This window comes from Amblyomma americanum, chromosome 2 (genome assembly GCF_052857255.1).
Source record: "Amblyomma americanum isolate KBUSLIRL-KWMA chromosome 2, ASM5285725v1, whole genome shotgun sequence".
In the NCBI taxonomy this organism is placed as follows: Eukaryota; Metazoa; Arthropoda; class Arachnida; order Ixodida; family Ixodidae; genus Amblyomma; species Amblyomma americanum.
In genome coordinates this window covers 18,894,623-18,917,614 of record NC_135498.1, presented here as the reverse complement: position 1 = coordinate 18,917,614, position 22,992 = coordinate 18,894,623, and the positions used below count along the sequence as shown (strand labels likewise).

The 22,992-nt window shown below is 45.5% G+C and overlaps 1 protein-coding gene and 1 non-coding gene across 2 annotated transcripts in view; one reads left to right on the top strand and one right to left on the bottom strand.

Annotated features, from left to right (window-relative positions):
- Positions 1–20,328, bottom strand: part of LOC144120727 (Na(+)/citrate cotransporter-like) — a 28,996-nt gene extending 8,668 nt beyond the window's left edge. The window contains exons 1-6 of the mRNA XM_077653388.1: positions 20,230–20,328; positions 8,998–9,178; positions 6,388–6,537; positions 5,265–5,380; positions 1,405–1,571; positions 113–182 (exon numbers count right to left, since the gene is read on the bottom strand). Of these exons, the coding sequence (XP_077509514.1) occupies positions 113–182; positions 1,405–1,571; positions 5,265–5,380; positions 6,388–6,537; positions 8,998–9,108 (614 nt within the window). The 5' untranslated portion in view covers positions 9,109–9,178; positions 20,230–20,328. The remainder of the gene's footprint in view (positions 1–112; positions 183–1,404; positions 1,572–5,264; positions 5,381–6,387; positions 6,538–8,997; positions 9,179–20,229) is intronic.
- Positions 20,329–21,813: 1,485 nt separating this feature from the next.
- On the top strand, positions 21,814–21,889 carry TRNAT-GGU (transfer RNA threonine (anticodon GGU)). The gene has a single exon. It is a non-coding gene; the product is annotated as a tRNA-Thr (tRNA).
- The last annotated feature ends 1,103 nt before the right edge of the window (positions 21,890–22,992 follow it).

Here is a 22,992-nt window from a genome sequence, read left to right as displayed (position 1 = left end):
TTCGCTGGTCAGGAAAGATCAGATACCATTTATTATTTTGCTGTGTAAAAAACGCAAATCTAGTCACATCCCGGCGCTGTAAAGAAAATAAGCAAAAACAAGTGATACGCACCGGTCCTGGCGTGGCAGCAGCATGGCGCTTCCATTAATGACAGGTGCTTTTTCACTGTGTTCATTCATACCTTCGTTCAAAAGCAGAAGAAAAAAATATCGGTATAGTGACGGATAATAAACTGCGGTAAATTAATGCTACGTGGTAAATACACGGCACTATACGCAGCAAAATAAGCTTGGGCAGGGCATGCAATGGTAAAGAACGATAAAGGCAAGTGTATCAGGGGGCTACAGAAAGGTGCACAAATGAGATTAAGAGTCTGCGGGACAGGGTGGCCGACAGCAGGTGCAGGGCAGGGTTAATTGGAGAGATATGGGAGAGTCCTTTGCCCTGCAGTGTGCTTAGTTAGGCTAATTATGATGATGATGCGCACTCTGTCTCAGGAATCGATCTAGTCGCACTCCCCATTCTACTGTTTCCACGAAAAAGAATCTCTGCCTCAAAGAAGCCCTAGAGTTCCAGAACAGTCGGGAATGGCGGTGCCTGAAGACCGGATACCGTAAAACAATGTGATCTTAGTCAAGAACCATCGTTTGAGCCACCGAGGTGGCTCAGTTGTTATGGTGCTCGGCTGTTGGCCCTAAAGACACGGGTTCGATCCCGGCCATGACTGTCGAATTTTGATCGAGGGAGAAATGCTAGAGGCCCGTGTACTGTGCGATACCTGTGCACGTCAAAAAACGCGAGGCGGTCGAAATTATCCGGAGGCCTCCACTACGGCCTCCCTCATAACCGGAGTCACTATCGGACATTAAGCCCTTTAAAACAGTACCAAAACTAAACCATCGCCTGAGTAATTAAGCATTCATTACTCCCTTGAATGGTCACTATGCTCATGAAATCAACAGCATGTGAGAAGTCTACACCTGCGGACGTTTGACCGCTCATTTAGTATGTGCTTCCCTAACGACGTATCGATCGCTGTCATGACGTTGGTTCTGGTAAACGCAATTACTTCCTGAATTCTAAATAACATACGCCTCTAAGGAAACGTTGTTGATGTGTCCGGGTGTAAATGCATGAGACGCGGAAAGAAAGAAAGAAGGAAGGAAAGAAGGAAAGAAGGAAAGGAAGGAAGGAATAAGGAAGGAAGGAAGGAAGAAGGAAGGAAGGAAGGAAGGAAGGAAGGAAGGGAAGGAAGGAAGGAAGGAAGGAAGGAAGGAAGGAAGGAAGGAAGGAAGGAAGGAAGGAAGGAAGGAAGGAAGGAAGGAAGGAAGGAAGGAAGGAAGGAAGGAAGGAAGGAAGGAAGGAAGGAAGGAAGGAGAAGGAAGGAAGGAAGGAGGAGGTACCCAGTGTTTCTTCGAAGTCTGCTTCTTCTTTCGAGAAGGCCTCTCGCCTCTCCTGCAGCAACTCTTGCAGCAGCGAATCCACCACTGGCATCATCATGGCGGTGATGGCCACGTTGTTGATCCAGATGGACAGGAACATGGAGATGAACATCAGGCCGAACACCAGCCTGCGGGATGGACGGTCGTGTAAGAGGTGCAAGTTCTGATGTGGGAGGGAGTTGCAGTACAGACGAGCTGTTTTGTACTATGCCTTCTAATAACGTAATGAATGACGTATAGACGGGATAACATCACAACGTGACAACGTAGCGAGCCCGCTCCATTTTCAGCTCTAAGCTATGGTTTCCTGATATTGCAAAGCTTGTTCAGAGAATGCATGTGTGCAGTCCCCCCTCCTTTATTTTTTCAATGACGAGAAGTTCATGCGGATCATTATTTCAGGCTTTTGTGCATTTGGTTTGTTTTACTTAGGGTTACGTTAGGGGGACGTTAGGGTTATAACCATATGTCGGAAAATTTTGCCCGTCCGTCTGAAGCTTCGGTCGATAGGCGTAAAAGTGGAGGGAGGAAAATCCTGCTGGCCACTTTTAAAGGAAAGAGGGAGAGGGAAATGGGAGAAGGAAGACGAAGAGAGGATGGGAGGCAACGGGTAGCGGAGAGTGGTGAGAGGGCACGGCGCGTCAGACTGTAATCGCTAGATTGGATCGATAGAGTATAGCGGTAGTATGGCGTGTCACACGGTGATTGACGGACTTGACCACTACATCCGCTCGCACGGTCTGAACCTGTCAGCGGCAGCAGCTGCTCCGTCCGGAGGGAAGGCTAATATTCTGACGCTTATCCGGTCGCATCAATTGCATTGATCGTCTGTAATGTTTTAGAGCGCGAGCACTAGATCTCCCACTAGTGTATATGGCGGATGTTTAGGTGGGTGGGTGGGTGGCACCCACCTGGGTGGCAGGCGGGCCAATGAGGTCGCATGTCCTTGTGACGCCGTCGCAACCTGCCTACCGGATTGTGAGCACACTGCCCACCGTGGCAGGTGGCATTTCAATTAACGATCAGTCGCGAGAGGTTGCTCGGGAGGAGCAACTTGAGTCGCACAATCGCAGGGCAGTGGCGCATCGCTTAGCCGCTGCACACTGTGTTCTACTCCGATTATTCACGAACACAATGCTGTGCCCGGCAGTACTAAAACACTTCGATCCCGCGTTCACTGGCAGGTGCAAACACTGTGGGGAGGTGGCTGACACCTACCACATGGTTTGGGCTTGCCAGCGCAACTCAGCTCTCTCTCCCCCCAACCCTACCAGAGAGGAATGGGAGGCGGCCCTGCTTGGCTGTTCGGACCTTCAGTCCCAAAAGGCTTTGGTCAAGAGGGCTAAGCTGGCGGCTTCGACCAATGGGGTCCCGGAATAAGGACTCCACCCATTGCGGGGCTCTTTAAAGAGCCTCACCTCTTTCATTAAATAAAGGCTTTTCACCACCACCATCACTGCGCCAGGGGTGGTGTGGGGACTCCCAGTGATCTATTAAAGTAAAAATCCGGTTAAAATAAATAATCGAGTTAAACTAAGCACATCTAGTGTTAGCGCACCTATGTCGCATTTGGCCTAGCCAAGCTAAATTGTGTCATTTTTTTATACTCACTCAGTCACGCTAACATAACCCAGCTGGGCGAGCTTTGAACCTTCGTACAACCTTAGAAGCTGAGGATGTTAGAAGGTCCAACTACACGCTGAATCCACCAAACAGACTGTTGCGTCGGAATTTTTGCTATCCCAGTACGCAACGCTAATACTACGCAACCTTCCACTTGTCTTGATCGGAGACTCTTAGAGCACTGGATAACACTTCAATCAAGAACACATTTGTACCGTCGACGCTTCTAGACTTCATAGCCTTTCTCTTCAACACACAATTTACTTTTCTGTACTGAAAAGGACTTTCGGAGCGAGCGTGAATGGCCGTGCCGTTTGTGGTAACAAAGAAAAAGCAAAGAACCGAGAGATTTTGCACAGAATATGGCAGGATGTTGCTCTAGACCAAACAGACTCGCTTCTATTGTTCGTTTTATGCATTGAAATTGCGATTCGGTCTATATTTTCATTTTCATTTTTCCACATGTGATTCGTGAGTGGAATATGTTGCCTCCCGAAATTGTGAACCAGACGTGTCCTGAACCATTTGTATCGAAGCTAACAAACCGCTTTGAAAATTGTTAACAACACTGTCACCATGTGCGATTTACATGTACCTTTGTGCAAAAATTAAAAAAGTTTCTTCTCTGCTGTTTATTTTTTAAATTTTATTTTCCACTTTTCATATGTATGTGAACCCGATCCTGTTACGGCCTCAAAGTGAGGCCAACAGTATTTAAGAAATAATTAAATATTCGCTCACGACAGTCGCTCACTAAGTTTCACAATTTTTTCTCTTGAAATAATTGCTGAAAAAAGTTCCCTAAATCATCTGCATGTACAACCTTTGTCCGTAAAGTTTCGAGACTGATTAATTTTCTTCTCTAGAAATGATTGTCCAAAACAAATGTTGGTGCATATATGTAGGGCCATATTTTTTGGGGTAACCTGAGTTTGTTATGTTAATTGCTTTGGCAGCCGCTAGATGGCCCTAAATGCAGAAACATACGTTGTCACTAGTCGTCTGCGCATTCTACTGTGAGTGAATGTGGAGAGATGGACGCCGACCTCGAATAGCGTGTAAACTTAAAATTCTGTGTGAAGCTTGGCAAGACAGCCACACAGACGTATGAGCTTCTTCGTGATGCTTACGGCAATGAGACATTATCGCGGACACGAGATTTCGAGTGGCGCAAGAAATTCGTTTCGGGGAAAACGTCGGTGGAAGACGACACAAGGCAGGGGCGTCCTTAAACCTCACGGAATGAAAACAACATGTCTCGGATCAGGAAAATCGTACAGCAAGACCGCACCATTACAGTCCGCATGCTATTAGATGCTCTCGACCTTAGTAAGACAACATGTCACCAAATTTTGCTTGAGAACTTGGAGAAACGAAATCTGAATGCCATATTTGTGCCGCACTCCCTCACACAGGACCAGAAGGACGCGCGGACATCAGTGAGCGCTGATTTGCTCTCCGAGGCAGAGAGGGATGCTGCATTCGTCGACAGCATCATTGCTGAAGACGAAACATGGTGTTTTCAATACGATCCTCAAAGAGGCAGAGCGCCGAATGGCGGTCCACAAGCTTTACGGCATCGAAAAAAAAATCGGCGACAGAAGACCGTAACAAAGACAATGCTGGTAGTTTTTTTCGATGCCACGGGTGTCTTACACCACGAGTTCGTCCCACAATGGCAGACAGTGAATCAGGAGTTTTATATCCGCGTGCTCCAACACACGCGTGATGCACTGCGACGCCGTCGCCCTGACTTAGGGGCATCTGGACAATGGAGCCTTCTCCACGATAACGCAAGTCCGCCCACTGCTCTCAGCATGACAGAATTTCTCGCCAAGCACAGCATTTCTGTATTTAACCATCTGCCGTACTCGCCCGACCTCTCCCCATGCGATTTTTTCCCAATTCCTCATGTGAAGAGAGCCCTAAAAGGTCGCTGGATGGGGAACGTGGAGACCATTCAAGGCGCCACGACAAAGGAGCTGACCGCCCTGCCAAAATAAGTGTTTTCCAACTGTTTTCAAGAGCTCAAGAAGCGTTGGAAGCTCTGTATAGACTGCAAGGGAGACTATTTCGAAGGGGTGCTGCACAAATGATTTCAATGTTAAACGCATCTTTTTAAATAAACTCAGTCTCGGAACTTTACGAACAAAGGTTGTATATAAAAGAGCATAAGGAAAAATCACAGTCGGACTTACGTCTTTATGCCAGTGCCCAACAAACACAGTGTCTTGAGTGCAATTCTTTGGTGCAGTTGAGAATGCTCAATGGCGATGGCCATTATTAGGGTACCCACAAACATTATGCTTGTTTCCTGAAAGCGCAGGTAAAAGAAAAAGAAAGGATTAATTCGTCCCGTTCTCCTTTTTCTCCATTCCTTAGCACCTTTAAGAAAAACAAAACGAAAACTATGACTTTATCGACAAACAATAAATACTAATGATAATTATGCAATTGGCTAACCTTATATACGGAATTAAATTTTCATGCATCAAGTTTTAAGCGCGGAAAAGAATCCTCCAAATTAAACTTTTTAAGCAAGAAAGCATGGATATTTTTTTATTCATTGGAAAGTCACGTAATGTAAAACTAGTTGGTTTATTGACACAAATTGCGCAGAAATATGCTTGTTAGTGGCGTAGGCTACTGCTTGCAGGAGGAAATAAAACATGCAAAATTTGTTATGGTACCTCTTTATGGTACCTATTTAATTGGCTCGCCTTACATGCTTAGCGTCATGTCTACTTGTGAATGTCAATATATCCGGTAACCTTGGTATGTGTACATATGTAAATAAAATTTTTTCGAATCAAAATTCGTTATTTTATCTAGTAACGCATACGAAAAAACACAGCATGAGCATTGGTAGCTACAGCGCACATCACTCTACAGTACAAAATGCGCAAATAAAGATCGTCTTTAATAATCACAGTGAGTTTCAACCCCAAGCAGCAAAGCGAAAACCAGCAGGCAGCAAATATAAATATAAATTAATCGGTGCATGTGTTGTTTAATGTCTCGAAATGACCTAAGGGTTCTAGGACACCATATTAGAGGGTTGCGGATTAGTCTAGACTACCTGGGGTTCTTTAACGTGCGCTAACTTCGCAGAGCACACGGGAGTTTTTTTCTTTTATTCCGTCTCCGTGGAAATGCGGACGCCGCGGCCGGGATCGAACACACGACCTCGGAATCAGCAGCCGAACGCGAAAGCCACTTATGCACCGCGGCAGGCTAAAATAGTCGGTATGCAGTTGCTAAAATGTCCTCAATGGAGAAAACACAAGGTAAACTTTCATCATTGCCTGCCAGTGTGCGTACATTCATGTAAAGCTGGCAGGTTCTTTCTGTGGTGAGAACTCCGAGCATCGGGAACAGCACGATGGGGATGAGTGACGTAGCGCCCAACGGGATGGGCTCCACGATCCAGTAAAGCGCCACAACACCGACGACGTAGGCGCACCGGGATTTCTGCGAAAAATGGAAGAACGAGGCGTTTATTGTTTCTTTTGTGCACTCTTTGTTGCCTTTTGAAGCGAAAAGCTTCACTACGCTAGCTAAAGCAGTCGTCGTGTGGGCCGGAGAATGACCTTGAACGACCTTCAGCCCAACCACGTTAGCCGTGTATGGCCATATGTGGTACAGTTATGGTGCCGAAACCTTTACCCCTGACCCTGACCCATGACCTTGAGGTAACCTTTGACCTTTGACATTGTGTGACTTTGGGCTGACCTCTGACCTTAAGAACATCCGATTGGGTGATGTGAAGCCACGTGATGACATCCATGGGGGGTGTCGTAAGATCATGTGATACCACGTCATAGCCACGTAATCGTATGGGTAGCCACGCCTTTCGCGAGCGTGTAGCGAAGCTGCCATGGAAGAGCCTCAGGCGCTTAGCAAGCGTGCTTGCTTTTCGCTTAATTCCGGGGTTGGCCAGGTTAAGCCACTGCCAATTTTTTTTTAAAGAAGTGCTATTCGGGCACCTCCGTAGCAGCTTTTGATAAAAGAGGCACACTCTTGCAGATAACCCGGCATTTATCGAAGGACACTGACTGCAGTAAAGGGCACTGAGTGTTGTTCTACTGCACTGCCTCATGCACGGTAGCGCGGAGGTGGTGGTGGATTTGTCACAAAAAAAGCTTTGATTCTGCGGTGACTCTGGCCTGATTATACAAATGCGTTTACAGTCACAAGATGTTATAGCGTGCCCAACCGCGATGGCCTTCAACGATCCGTACATCCGCACTATGCGTTAGCTTAGTATGGGGACAGTATTCTAGAACGAAAATGAAAAACCCGAACTGCCTCATTTTAAAGGCGGAATCAGTTTAAAGTGATTCACTTGAAATTGCTTGATACTTTTGAGCTATAATTTGCAGGCGTTATGGAAGAAAATGACGATGTTCTCGGTTTAGCAACAGATATCTCAAGTTGCAAACGAATATTCCAATAATCTCCAAATAACTTGAAATAAATAAGCTCAGGGGAACACGTTCCAGACTTCTACAATATGAAAGTCCTAAAACGCAATAAACTATGCATAGTTTAGCAACGGTGGCAGTACAGGCTTGCCAATCTTTGCGATACAAAGTGCACAACACCTACATGGTGGCAGCAACTGCGCACTCAATTTTGAAAAATAAACACACCTAAACCTACCATGACATAAAAACTCCATAAACGTTTACATGATGTCGTTATTTATTCTATAAGCTGCACTAGGTCAGTGACCGCATTAACGAGTGATGTGTTTATGCTGTGGTTCTGACTAGATTCCCGTACCTCTTTCTCACACCTCTGCAATCACAACGAAAACAACTTTACTGCCACTCCACGTGTCATGGTAGCGTTATCACTGCAGCCACTTTTCTTAGCGACTTCCTTATCGCAGCACTTATTTGCAGCCGCTGTCCTCCTTCTTAGTGAATTCTTCATCGGAGCAGCTACACTTTCAAGCAAATTGCTACACTTTACACTCTAATTTTTAGGGGCATTTTTCTGCTCTCTAAAAATCTGCGCTTCGAACTGTGCATTTTGCTGGAGAGACGAAATAGAGCGAGTCCGACATTCTTTTCATCGTAGACATGACATGCTGGTTTCCTGATGGAAACTTCGCGGATCCTGTGTTATATTATTGATACTGTAATGTGAAGCTTCTTCTTGCTGGCTGTCAGATAACTTTAATTGTACGTGAACGAATAACTTAGAGAACGTGGACAGGAGAGACAGGGATCGCACAGGATCTGTCAACTCTGGTTTTTCCTTTATAATCGTAGGTCGGGGATTTTACAAAGCAGAAACAAAAACTCCGCAGCCCAAAATAGCAGTTCGACATACTGACAGGACCACAAGAACAGTTCGCTAAATAAAAGTCAGGACTGTTCTAAAAGCTAGAGCAGCGATTCTTCTGCGTTCCTGCATCTTGTCAGTATTCTTGTTGGCTTGTCTATTAAACACCAAAGTGCGAAAAACGAAACTTCTGACTTTTCTATAAAGCACAGAACTAATCTGGACTTAAAGAAAGTTTCTCGTATAGGTCCTACTTTGTGTGAGCGCGTGCGTGCGTACTTTTAACATCTAGTTCACTAGTCTGGTGCAGCCGCCTAAGCCTACAGCATGGCTAATTTTTTGGCAATTAAAGAACCATGCTTTTTTCCCATTTCGTCCACAATACCACATTGGGTGCGGCCTGAGCGTAGAATTCACACTTAGCATAAGCAGCGGTGTGCAGACCACAGAACTCATAAGACTTTTATTGCGATTGCGGAGCATGACCAGACACCTGTGCATACATCGTAGCCGTCTGTGTGAAAATTGCACCTAAATGCATTCGTCAATTTTTAATTGGACGTTTGAGGCGCAAAAAAAGGCAGGATGTCCACTGCTCCAGCCAGCAATCGGGCAAAGAAATGCAACATGTTGACTCACCACGTAGTCTTCCATCGATAGCAAGGGAAGCAGTAGCAATGGGATGGCGATCATGAGGGCTCTCCTCCAGAGTCCCAACACTAGGAGCAGACTCTTCTTGAGGGTCGCCATCGTCCCGCCTCAATGAGTCCGGTAGGCCCTCGGCAAGTGCCGTGAACGACTGGCCTCAACTCCTGGTGCACTGCGTGCCGCATACAAGAGTTCGTAGTCACGGAGCTGCTGACCAAGCCTCTCTATGGTTATAGCGCTCGAAGACGCTGATATCAGGACATTGCTCCGACGGGATGACGTTTACGGTCACAAAAAATCGTAAAGGAAGGTGCTTTGACCGAACGACGGGTTCAAAGGCGCTGATACGTCTCCGTATGAAAGGCGCACGTGTTCTGGCATACTTACTTTCGGGATCTTTGCTCGTTTAACCTTACAAATATTAGCTTGAGGCAACCTAAAAAGATTGAAAAATAATAAGCACCTGCCTGCACCACTAACGTACAACAGGCTTAATCAAGTCTGAAGATAAATGAAAAGGCACGAAGGCACTGATATAATTTTACCACCCGTAGGTGGGGAAAATGGGAAAAAAGTGTGGGAGTGGGGGGGGGGGGGTGTAAAAAGCTACGTAGCGACCCACAGCCGCAGGAGCGGACCCGGTGAGACTCCTCTGATCTCCCCTGGGACGTAGCGGGAAAGCTACAGAAGTTAGAGTGCGCTTTAAAAAATAATTAAAAATATTAATACCCAGCCCGCACCAGTAGTGCGCCACAACGTCTCAAAGCGGAAAAGCTACATATTTTAGTGTGGGCAGAGAAAAAGAAAGAAAAATAATGTTGCCCAGCCCGCGCCGCCTAAGGCACGAAGGGCTAAAGTGGAAACACATGCAAATGAATGGATGGCTGAGTTGGTGCGAACCGCTTGGCAAGAGACGAACGGTAAAGTTGGTCGTTTTCATCGCGGCATTCGCACCTTTGAAATATGGGAGGAGCTTTTCTGCTGTCACCCTGATGGGCACACGGGTGTCGCCAACTGCTCGCGCTTACACTCACTGCCGAAATTCCATACGCGAAAAACTTCGCTACCTATAAAACAGTTGCGTTTGAAAATATGGATTACATGGTGGGACGGTACACGTAAAAACAAAAGCGTATTATTTTGTAGCTCAAAACTAGTGACATAACGTTCCTGTTTAAATAGAGAACAAAATACGAACAAAAAGGGAGATATTACCTCCCTCCAGCAAAATGCCAAAGGCAAAACAGATATCAAGAACGTAAACTATTTCTTAAAGAGAAGCTACTCACTAATACAAAATAAAGGTTAAAAACCTTTGAATGGACCGTTGTGGATATGCTTCAGCCCTGGAGAGCTTATCGAAGCGAACAACCTTCTCGAGTCCTAAAAATGTTTGCGATACACCAAAACATCCTGTTACTCCCTTAACGAAGCTGAATGCTCCCTGCCGGCCTAGTCCTAGCTAAAATGCAAGTGTCATTCTGGCGATAAGTCAGGTCTATAGCGCCCAGCTGCTGCCTATGCACTAGCGGAAGAGCTATAGCAAACGACCACCTCCCTATACGACGGCCTTTCCCCGAGATAAATTCTTCCTCCCGTTGCTCTAACCTACCACCTGTATGCTTTTGAAGCGGCAGCAGGACATGCGCACCACGTGTCTAACGCAGCCGCAGCCTCTGTGGTGATGTGCGAGTATCTGCACAGGTGATACCTGCTCCTTCTCTCCCATACCTAGGTATTCATGCCAGCCCCATAGTACAGATCGCTCGCTCGCTCGCTCACTCACTCACTCACTCACTCACTCACTCACTCACTCACTCACTCACTCACTCACTCACTCACTCACTCACTCACTCACTCAATCAATCAATCAATCAATCAATCAATCAATCAATCAATCAGTCAATCAATCAATCAATCAATCAATCAATCAACGCTGTCTGTGTACTTATATTTGCGCTCACTTGCGCATGGGCGTTGGCTACCTTATACAGTCCTGGTCACCGACGAGGTCAACAGTCCGGCAAGCGGAGGAGGAGGAGGAGGAGGAGGAGGAGGAGATCTTTTATTGAATATAGTATTCTCAGTGGAGCCATCAGACCAGGTGGTGGAAGAGATCCAGTACACCATTAAAAACATCGGACAAAGAGTATCTACAGCATTTCGAATTTCGAGAAATAAAACTGAGAAGGAAATGATTTGGTGCCCTTTGATTGAAATGGTCTGACACACGGAAGCATGGAGCTGAAAGCGATAATTGCCACCTGGAGTGAGAAAGTAACCGCGCCCTTCCTTTCCTCGTAGCCTCCTCCTTCTGTTCGCCGCCACCTCAGCCGTCGCTGCAGTAGCCGCTGCGGTGGCTCAGTGGTTAGGGCGCTTCGCTACTCGGGATCGAACGCAACCGCAGCGGCCGCTTTTCGATGAAAGCGAAACGCAAAAGGCACCCGCGCGCTATGCGATGTAAGTGCACGTTAACGATCCCCAGCTGGTCGAAATCATCCGGAACCCTGCACTACGGCATCCCTCACAGCCTGAGTCTCTTTAGGATTTTAAACCCTACAAAGAAACAACTAGCTGTAACCGGTATAAAAAAAGTAGAGGGGACACCTAAGCTCCGCCTTAAGGGTGTGACGCGATGGCGTTACTTGGTTAATGTCCATATATGCTAAATATATGCAGCAATTAAGTGATTTTTAAAGCTAATTTTCGACAACCGTGCTCAACTACGGCAAACACGAGGAATAAATTCTTTTTTTTTTCATCCTTATATGCATGTCTCGAAGCAATGAGATGCTCATCTGGTGCACCAAAGCATATCTTGAAATATCCTTTGTGCTGCTGTAATCTTGCTCGCTTCTTGTTCCTCATACCGCAATAAATTAGTCCATGGCGATCAGTCTGTACAGTCATGGACAAAAGTCTGCGGGGTGCAGATCTTCGAAGAAAAAAAATACTTCTGCGTTACGTGCCTTGCAAGCCAGGCAGAAGGTATTTTAGCAGATGAAGGACGCATTTCTCCTTATGCTTCCATGCGTTTCAGTGATTTGCTGTGCTTGACCGCGCCGCAATATTTGTTTTTTTTTCATCGGATCTGCATTCCGCAAACTTTTGACTGTACATCATGACTGTACATCATGACAGTACATCATGCAGAGAGGCAGCTGTCGCATGTCGCAACACCTGCCAGCCTTGCGTAGTGAATACCTTTGCGATAACAAGCAGCTGTCGAGTTCCGTGAACGATGTGCACGTGTATTCATCATGGCGAAACAGGAAATATGCGGGAAGCGTTCTCAGTTCTTTTCTTTATTTTTATGCAGGGCATCACATTGCGTGTAAATACACGCAATGTGATGCAGCGCAAGCTCCGCTGACGTCACGACAGCTGCGCAGAAAGGGTAAAAACAATTTTTGAAACCAGCTTCGCAGGAAAACGAACAAGTATTAAAGACAAGAAAAAATTCCCTGCTGAAGCGGGCAACAGCTTAGTTAAAGCATTCAGAGATTCGCAGCCTCATTCAGCTGGGTGCAGGTTTACTGTTCCCACAGCTCTTCCCGCTTTGCTTCGCAACGCTGACGTCAAGTCACATCTTGGCTTTATGAGCAGATTTCATCACAACTTTTTCCTCTCTCCATCGTTGGAGACAGCTTCTAACTACTGTATAATTTCTTTATTTACTTATATTGTTTTAATGAATTTCTTATCGTTTTATCTCACTTGCCCTCTTCCGGGGTATTTCATAAGGATGCCAATCCCTTCGTTTTTCTTTATGTTTTTCAACTTCAAATATTCCCCGCCATTTCTGTACAGAGAACTAGTCCTGTTGCGGACCGGAAGAGTCAGAAGGTCATTCCTCATATCGCTTGTGAGTGTTTCCTCAATATCCCAAATTTCTCTTTACCAGCACCTGTCCCTCCATTTTTACAGTAGAAGTCAGCAGGTTATTGGCTTCTTTCACAAAATATATCTCAACGAGTAACTCACCTGTCTTCTTCCTGTCCCGATGATGTTACCCCCTGCAACACTTCAAGTGTTAGGAGATGACGGAAACTAGTTGAAGGGAATATGTCTCAAAGTCACATAGCTATAGTGCAGAGCCATCGAGCGGGAATGAATCCCAAACGGCGGAATGCGTGAATTTTCGCGCAATAAGCTTCATCTATAGACGCGATCTCATCAATGCTATTCACCGGCTATTTACAGGAACGTATTCCGAGGCCTGTATTGGGAACAGTTGGGGATAAGAGTTAATCGAGAATATCTTAGAAATCTGCGATTCGCTTAGGGCATTGCTTTGATAAGCCACTCAGAGGATGAATTGCAAAGCATGATCAATGAGTTAGACAAGCAGAGTAGAACGAAGGGTCTAAAAATTAGTATGCGGAAAATCAAAGTAATGTTCAGCAGTCCCGGAAAGGAACAGCAATTTACGACTGGTAGAGAGCAGATGAAGTGGTAAAAGAATACGTCTCCATACCAGTCTTGTAGGCATTACCGAAAAAAAGTAACTAAATACGTTACTCGTTACGCTAAGAAAAAAGGAACGCGTTACCGCCCTACGTTACCTATAAAAAGGTGACGCGTTACCATTACCGTTACCGAAAACAAGTGCCGCACGTTACTTTGCCATTACTTCATGGCCATAAATTATAATTAGTGCGTCTTCGCCTTAAGAACTCACGATAACAATTTCATAAAGCTCATATTTCACATAAAACTTCTAGCCCAAACAACCATTTACGCGATATCCTGATTTAACCAGAATACTTTGCACAAATATGCAGGAGCTTAGCAATTTTAAGTGCCTAAAGTTGCCTGTAGAGTTACATGTGTTGGATTGTAACTCTGTGGCACATGGTGAAGCCATCTTCTGAATGTGGCATTAAGCACAAAATGGCACTTCATCATCAATTTTAACTTCATAAAGAAAACATCGCTGAGCTCTCAACAAATTTACAGTAATTGTGAAAAATGTGATGTTCCAAAATGCTCGGCATGCTCCCACTCTGTAGAGAGTTGTGTGTGTGAGTGGTTCGGGAAGGGGAGCTAGGCGAAGGCAAGTGTGGGAATGGGTGTTCGTGCACGTGTTTCGTGCTTTATGGCTATTGTGTCTGTTTTTTTAGTTGGGTGCGTCATGAAGGGCAGGTGTTTTCTGGCATACACGAGAGCCGCAACAAAGGTCGTCGACAGCACCTGTTTGTTTATTTGCAACATCACAATAGGTGCTCTGCGCTTTTTTTTTCTAGAAAAAGGGAGCGGAGTGGGCGGCAACTAGAACAAAAAGTAACTAGTAACGTGACACCTCACGTTACCGAAAAATGTTAACGTAAGTACGTTACCCGTTACAGGTCCCAAATGGTATCGAGTCCGTTACTAAGTTAGCGAAAAAAGTAACGCGTTACCGGTAATGCCGTTACTTGTAACGCGTTACCGCCAACACTGCTCCGTACTTAGTGCAGGTAGTGGTAGCTGATCCGGATCTTGAGAGGAAAATAACCAGAAGGATAAGAATGGGGTGGAGCGCATATGGCAGGTTCTCTCAGATCATGAATGACAGTTTACCAATTTCCCTGAAGAGAAAAGCGTACAACAGCTGTATCTTACCGGTACTCACCTACAAAGCAGAAACTTGGAGGCTACCGAAAAGAGTTCGGCTTAAGTTAAGGACAGCACAGCGAGCCATGGAAAGAAAAATGATAGGTGTAACGTTAAGAGACCGGAAGCGGGCAGAGGGGTGAGGGAACAAACGCAGGTTAATGACATGCTAATCGAAATCAAGATGAAGAAATGGGCTTGGGCAGGGCATGTGATGCGGAGGCAAGACAACCGCTGGTCCTTAAGGGTAACGGAGTGGATTCCAAGAGAAGGCAAGCGTAGCAGGGGGCGGCAGAAAATTAGAGGGGCGTATGAGATTAAGAGGTTTGCAGGCAAAGGGTCGATGCAGCTGGAAAATGACAGCGTTAATTGGAGAGACATGAGAAGTCTTTGTCCTTTAGTGGGCGTAGTCAGTCTTATGATGATGACGATGATAGTGAACAGTAATGTGCACGAATCTTCGCGTCCAACTGGGACGTCGTGTTTAGTGCCGCCGCGGCGCCCCTATCTCGGCTCGCTATCTCGGCGCTCATCGCTGCCAAAGCACGGAGGAAGAAAAACCCGGGACGGAACGTCACGAGACAACTTTGAAGCCTACTGACAAAAGTAGAAAGTAAAAAGTCGGCTCCCACGTGGCAACATGTCACGTCTAATCGGCCGAGGCTGAATCTCGTCCGGCACGTGGGGCCGACTTTGGCATGCCTGAAAAGAGAAAAGGGAAAGGAAAGGCTTGACGACAGCTTTGCTCGTGACGCCGCATGCCCTAACGCTGCCTCCGGAGCCTTTATATATTTTTTTATCTATGCTTCCACCATGCTTCTAAGCATGGTGGTAGTTTTTTTTTTCCCGCCATCCGTGCACTCATGCCACAGACGACCGCTGCGATGTTTGCCCTGCCATATAATAGTTTTTTTCGAAAAAACCACTGGGGCCGTTCAGCGTTGCTTAAAGATTTCTCGCTCACGCCCTGCAAACATCTTGCGATAAATGCAACGCTTCCACCACATATTCGCTTTAGGGCATGAGGTGAAAATCGGCTGTGCAGCCTGATGCTGGCAGAGGTGCTTTTGCAAAACCTTAGTTAGTTAGTTTGATAGTTTGATTTTATCAAACTAGCCAGTTTGTTTTGTAAGTTTGATATTTAGCGGCCGAGGAGTATCAGCTGCTTTGTTCGTTTAGAGGCACTACACGCAGTTAAAACTTCGCTGAAAAGAAATAATATATATATATATATATATATTGTCACGCGTGAATGCGGTGATCACTGAACACAGGAACGCAGGATCCGACGAACGTCTGCACCACAGCTCAAGATCGCTGACACCTCCGCTTCCTCTTCGAGACGGCGCGTGCTTCAGGTCAGCGCTAAGCGAAAATGCGGAATGCACTGTGTCAATATATATATATATATATATATATATATATATATATATATATATATATATATATATATAGCAAAAGTGATTTCTGGCAGCTGATTTGGTCAATATAATATAAAATCACCAAAAATTGAAGAAACAAAACAGGATTTAATTCACGACGTTTCGGCTGAAGGACCAGCCTTTTTCGACCAGCCTACACTCGAAAAAGGCTGGTCCTCCAGCCGAAACGTCGTGAATTAAATCCTGTTAGGTTCCTTCAATTTTTGGTGATTATATATATATATATATATATATACATACATGTAGGCAGCGATGACTTTATAGTTTACTCATGTTTGCATATTTTTTTCTTTTTATGCCTCAGGTTTACGCCATTAAGTGTTCGGCAAGGCTGCTAGCTCACCGCCAAGCACACTGCTAGGTTTGGACGGTTGCTACGGATTGCCTGCCTCTATGCTTTGTGTCGCCGTTCTGACCTTGCTCCTTTGTGCTACGCCGCGGCATGTTGCGCTATGGCCTTGTTTCCGAGCGCTTTTTTTTAAGCACTCCCTCTTCTTTTCTCTCTCTTTCCAACACGAGGATGTGCTTAGGACTTCACTGATTCATCGTTGGAATTCAGCGCGAACAGAGGAGGATGAAAGAGAGGGAACACACGCGCGAAAGCTGGAAATGAAAATTGGTTTTGGGGGAAGGAAATGGAGCAGTATCTGTCTCACATATCGGCGGACACCTGAACCGCGCTGCAAGGGAAGGGATAAAGGAGGGAGTAAAAGAACAAACGAAGAATGGGGTGCCGTAGTGGAGGGCTCGGGAATAATTTCTACCACCTGGGGATCTTTAACGTGCACTGACATCGCACGGCACACTTAGCGCCTTAGCCTTAGCGTTTCGCCGCCATCGAAACGCTGCCGCAGCGGTCGGGTTCGAATCCGGGAACTTCGGATCAGTAGCCGAAAGTTGCATTTCTTCTCTTTCGTCCTCTCCTGTTCGCGCTGCAACATGACCACGAAGCTACTCCAACTCGCCCATTTCAGCGTCTTATTGCAGTTGATTTCATGGATTCGGGCCTTAATACGACGTATGTACTAAGTTTTCCTAAAACTGCTCTACACTACGGTGCAACTTGCAATGTCAGTGTCTAGCGAAGCACCACGTTTCAAACGACCGTGAAATTTGCATGGGATATCTTTGGTGGCAGAGGCCTATTTGCGCCTTCATAATTGGTCACTTTGCTTTGTTTTTCTCCACATCTACAGCCAGCATTTTATAAAGGGGAAGTAAGTGAGTCACCTCAAAGTGCCAGTCTAGTTACTGACTCTGTTTCCAGAGGAGTACATGTGTTGCCAAATAACCAGCATAGCAAATTGGTGTAAAATGTGGAAAATGGAGCTTAACACTAACAAATGCAAGTTAATGCGTGTATCACGTCGCTCCACTCATCTTCCAAAGTACCACCTGAGTAACACTGAACTGGAAGCCGTATCATCGTATCAGTAGTTAGGTCTGCTCATAACCTCAACATTATCGTGGCAACCGCACATTGATTCAATAATTTGCAACGCTAACCGCATGCTCTGGTATCTACGTCTAAATTTCAACAAGGCCTCAGTTTCATTAAAAATACTCCTTTATAAGACACTTGTACGATCCAAACTAGAATACACCGCTTCTATATGGGACCCTAACCAAGCTAACTTGTGTCAGCCCATTGAGCTTGCACAGAACAATGTGCCTTCTCTCATTTTATCCAACTATCATCGCACCTCAAGCGTAACAAGTAAGAAGAACAGTCTTTCATTACTCTGTCTCTGCGCAGAAATTTCTTTCGTTGATGCCTCTTTTTCAAAGTATACCATCATTCAACTTTAAGAAAGCACCTCATTCTAAAACCCGCTTATCGCTCGTCACGAGTCGACCACGAACACAAGGTCGGATATATTCTTTGTAACACATATACATTCTCTTAGTCATCTTTACCACGCACATGCCGCGACTGGAACCATCTCATGGCTGATATTGCATGCGTCAATGATTATGCCCCTTTCAGAAAAACTTTATCCGCTTTTATGTTTGTTGATGACGTGGCCTAAGTGTTGTAACAACTTTTCATTTATACTGCTCAAACGAAGTCATGACGTTTCGAACTTGCTTGCAATCCTATTACGTCATAAAAATGATATCCTTAAGTAGTTGGCTTTGTATTTTTTCCTCTTTTTCTATGCCTGTGTTCTCTTATGTTTTCGTATTCGTGAAAAAAACCAATTTGAGCTGTACGTCTTGTTACCTGCATTTTTTCATTCTTAGGTGTTTGTTGCTAATATTATGTCGGGCTTTTAATGGTTTGTTACTGTTTACTCTAGTGTTTTTGCAGTCTGGTTTTTAATACTGTTTTTTCCTAAAGTCTTCTACATACAACTTGCTACTCTTCAACCAAGATTCCTCACAAATGTTCACTGCAAATGTTCACCCCACTCTCCTCTGCAATGCTTCGGCTATTGAGGGTATAGTAAGTACGTAAGTAAGTAAGCAAGCAAGCAAGCAAGCAAGCAAGCAAGCAAGCAAGCAAGCAAGCAAGCAAGCAAGCAAGCAAATAAATAAATAAATAAATAAATAATCTCCCCCATATCCTTGCATCTCCTTTTGCGCGATATTTCGTCTTCTGGGAGTGTGGCCCTCAAATAAAAGGAAACTATTGCTGCTTCGGGAAATGGAATACAGTCATTGCATTGAGTACGCCAGTAAGAGCAGCGATTCTTAACACAAGTGTTTCTAATGTCTTCGGGGATTCAGTGCAGTGGATTGCCGAAGAAACCCGCCGGGATGGATCAGTGATTCGGGCGCTCGGCTATCGAGCCAAATAACCCGGGTACAATCCCGGTCGCGACGGTCGCGTTTCGATGGAGGCAAAACGCAAAAGGCTGTGCGATGTCAGCGCTCGCCAGGTGGCCGAAATTATTTCCGGAGCCCTCCACCACGGCCTCCCTCATCACCCACGAGTCACTGACAGTGATTCCCCAAAATGAAAAAAAAAACAGAACACAAGAACAAAGCCCCTAAAGATTACTCCAAAATCATTGTTTATGCTTTGCTCTCAGTTACTTCCCTTCGAGTCTTTTATCGAGAAACTCATGCAAACAGGTGACCCACCAATCTTAGGCAAGAAACGTTTTTGAGGCTACGTACTCGCAGAAGGTATAAAAATATAAAAAATATAAAAATAAACCTTGGAGATAATTCTGCTAAATTTTGTTTTTTTTTTTACAGTTTGCAAACAATATTGCAGGAATCGTAAAAATATCTCGGTGATGTGTAGATTATTTACTATGGAAGTATGTGTAGAACATAGCATGAAAATTAGGGATTTTCGAGGCATTTTTTTATTTAAAGACGTCCACGGGTAGCAAAAAAACGTTCTTTGCATCAATTTTCACAAATATCAGAGAAGTAATAGTTTTCAGATATAACATAAGGGTTGGTACCAACTGTGCGCACTCTGAGTCGTTCTTAGAGGTTTGCTCAAAAATTTTGCCTTGTTTAATTCCTTGCGATATACTAATTTATTCATACCCAAAGCTTTCATGAACAGCAGTACGCGTAAGCATAGGATGTCCACCCCTTCTCAATGAAACATTGTTTGTGGGTATCTAGATTTATTTTCTGGAAAAAGTTTTGAGGACGATTGCGATTATTCCTAGTGCTAAATTTCACCGCAGCACTGTGGGTGTAAGCTCCGTAGGCTCATTGTTTTGCTTTTGCTGGGTCGTCGGCACGTCTAGCGACGATATTAGTTCAATAATAGTAGTAGTTGATGAAGACGACGATATGCAATGCACAGCGCGAGAGTGTTGCAGTTTAACACGAGGCTTGATCGGCTGCGTCGATAGCATAGTGCTCTTCGTCTCTGTAGACTCATTATTTTTCTTTTGCGGGGTTCTCGGCACGCGTGGCGACAATATTAGTTCGATAACAGTATTGTTTGATGAAGACGACAATGTGCAATGCGCAGCTCGAAAGTGTGCTCCAGTTTAACACGAGGCGTGATCGGCTGCGTCGATAGCATAGTGCTCTCGTGCAGTGGCTAGTGACCGCGGGTTCGATTCTCGGACGCGTGAATTTTTATTTATTTATGATTTGGTTCGGTTACACCGACGGCGGCGACGCGGCTCAACCCACGAACGGGCGCTTAAGAACAGCGCTCTGAAATAGCTAGTGGCTCTTTCTGCCTGTTAGATTTCGGCGAACTGACCTGGCCGGCATGCTGTTCAATGTCACCTCAGGTGCTGGCCTCAGGTGCTTTCAATGCTTGACCGGAGGAAAGACTGATGCGGACTCCTTTAGCTTTCCGCATACGTTGGAAATCGTCTATGAAGGGACCACTGCCTGATTGTAATGCGAAGAGATCCGTCGTAAACAGTCAGCTGGTGGGCCTGACAACGGGAAGAAACTTGACATGACAGAAATAGCAGCAGCACTACGTCGTGTCCTGCCGGAGTGACATGTTGTGGCCACGGATTGACGCCGCGATGTCTGCCCAACTCGAGTCGCACCACTTTATACGTCCAGCTGTTTCTCCCCGTCAGACAAAGGCGCGAATTTGGGCGACGCCGATCAATTGTTCTCGTTTTTGATGGTGTTTTTTGTATTTTTTTCCTGTTCCGAAACAGATTGACAGGCTCCATCCACATTTGTGCTTCCTGACGCCTTCCTCCCGGATGGAGTGTGAGCATCGACCGCGGTCGAATCATTGACATTGTGACGGCGTTTTTGTCACAATTGATTCTTTAAAAAAAAGTGAAAGGATAATTTTCTTCCTAGCTCGCGATAACAGACAAGAAAGTTCGCGTTTGAAAGCTATAGCTGGAAGTCACATTCCATTTAGATACGTAAGGGCTTTGAAGGCTGTTTCGTACTTGATGATGACGTGTTTTATGGCGCGAGAGCAACTATTTGACCCAAGAGTGCCATGGCACAAAGTATTTTTCGACTACACAGCGTATGGTCATAGACCCATCTTCCAAGGATTTCACCCAATATAAGCCAAGCACCAGGGCAGCGGAAAGCTTTTTGTGCCCATTTAATCACCGGTTAATACCTTAATGCACTGGGGGTCGATCCCCTCGCCTCCCGCATACGAGACGGATGCTCAAACGACTACGCCACCGCTGCGGTAGGGTCTGTGCTACTCAATTTTGTGTGGCCCATATGAGGACGTTATGCATAATTCGTAGAAGAGCAACTTCCGTGCGAGAGCACTACTTCACGAGGTGAAACAGGCTCACCAGTTTGTGTGATGCTTCACCTTCAGCAAACAATGCTTGACCTTGGGCAAAGCACAAATAAATAAGTAAATGATAAGGGAGCAATTATTCACTGACATCCACCCGAGCACAGCGGTACAGCTACAAAGGAAAGCTATATAGCTTTCTCAAAAACTTCGTAGTTAAAGATGATCATCTCCCTTTGTTCTCTCCCCCTTTCCATCTCTCCCTCCGTTCCCCTTCCCACGTGCAGGGTAGCATACCGGGCGCTGCCTAGTTAACCTCCCTGCCTTTCCGTCTTTCTCTCTCTCTCTCTCTCTCGTAGTTAAAGAAAAATTCGTCCTGGTCAGGGGCTCGAACACGGGACTACCCAAGTTTAACTACGAAGTGTCTGAGAAAGCTGCATAGATTTCTTTGCAGCCGTGTGGCTGCGCTTGAGTGGATGACAATGAGTAATTGCTCCCTTATTACAAATTTACTCCACCTTGGGGGATTCCCTTAAACATTTGACCAACACTGTTCCCACTTCGAGTTCTTGATTAATTCGCTCTCGCCCAACCATAAGCTTGCCGCCCCGGTTAGCTCAGTTGGTAGAGCGACTGCTCCGGTGAAGCGGTGGTCCCGGGTTCGAACCCCGGACCAGGACCAATTTCTCTTTAACTGCGAAGTTTGTGAGAAAGCTGTATAGCTTTCCCAAGTAGCCGTATGGCTGCGTTCTGGTGGATGCCAATGAGTAATTACTCCCTTATCGCAAATCTACGCCACCTTGAGGAATTCCCATAAACATTTGATCAAATAAGTAAATAAAACAAATATTGTAGCGACTGGGATTCGAACACGCAGCGGTTTGAACAGATAAGCTTCGCTGGCCACTGCGCAAGAGCACTAGGCTATGCTAGGCTAGTTTAGCACTAGGCTTGTGCTAAACTGCAACACACTCTCGCCCTATGCATTGCACATTGCATTCTCCATCACCTAATACAACTATTAAACCAATATTCGCGCTTTGAGCTATGTGGCGGTAGTGACAGAGGGATGTGCTCGGCATGCCTTGGCGTGGACAACGTTGGGGCAGAAACATGGGACTAGAGCAAAACGCGTTGGCGCTGACAAAACTGATGTATAAACGCGACACCGGAGCATTGGCCGCCGGCGTACATTGGGTAAATTAGCATTGACGGTGAAAAAGCTGAAGACGCGCATAACTGGCTCCCTGGGTCAGTGGACACCTTAATCGTGCTTTCGGGTACGTGGCGGCGGTGTCCATGTGCAAAATACTGTGCTTTCGCGCTATATTTAGTGTTTAGCAACGCTAATCAGCCATATTTTCGTTTGTTTTGGAGTGCGCTAAACCTTGGCCTGTATAGCTCTTGTCGGACTTCCTTCTGGCAATTTTCTACGCCGTACTGTGGAAACCTTTTTATACCCGCGCGCGGAAGCCAGAACATTCTGGCGTTTTGTTTTCGTAAGGCTATGAAAGCGACGGTTAATGCCGCGAGGAATGCTGAACGTTACACAATAGACAGGAAAGAAGAGTAGGATAGTTCTTGTGGGTACCTTTAGCAAAGAAATAAAGAGATTTTGTTGCACAATGAAATAATAAATATCAGCGCGCGCCGACGGTGACTGTCCTGCAAAGAAGCCTGTAGCCACAGTAACACAGGAGTTTACCTTTACGCAAAAATTTAATGAATCGGGCATAAGACTAGACAGCAAAGTAGAACTGTGCTATCGGGGTTTCTTTCTGGGTG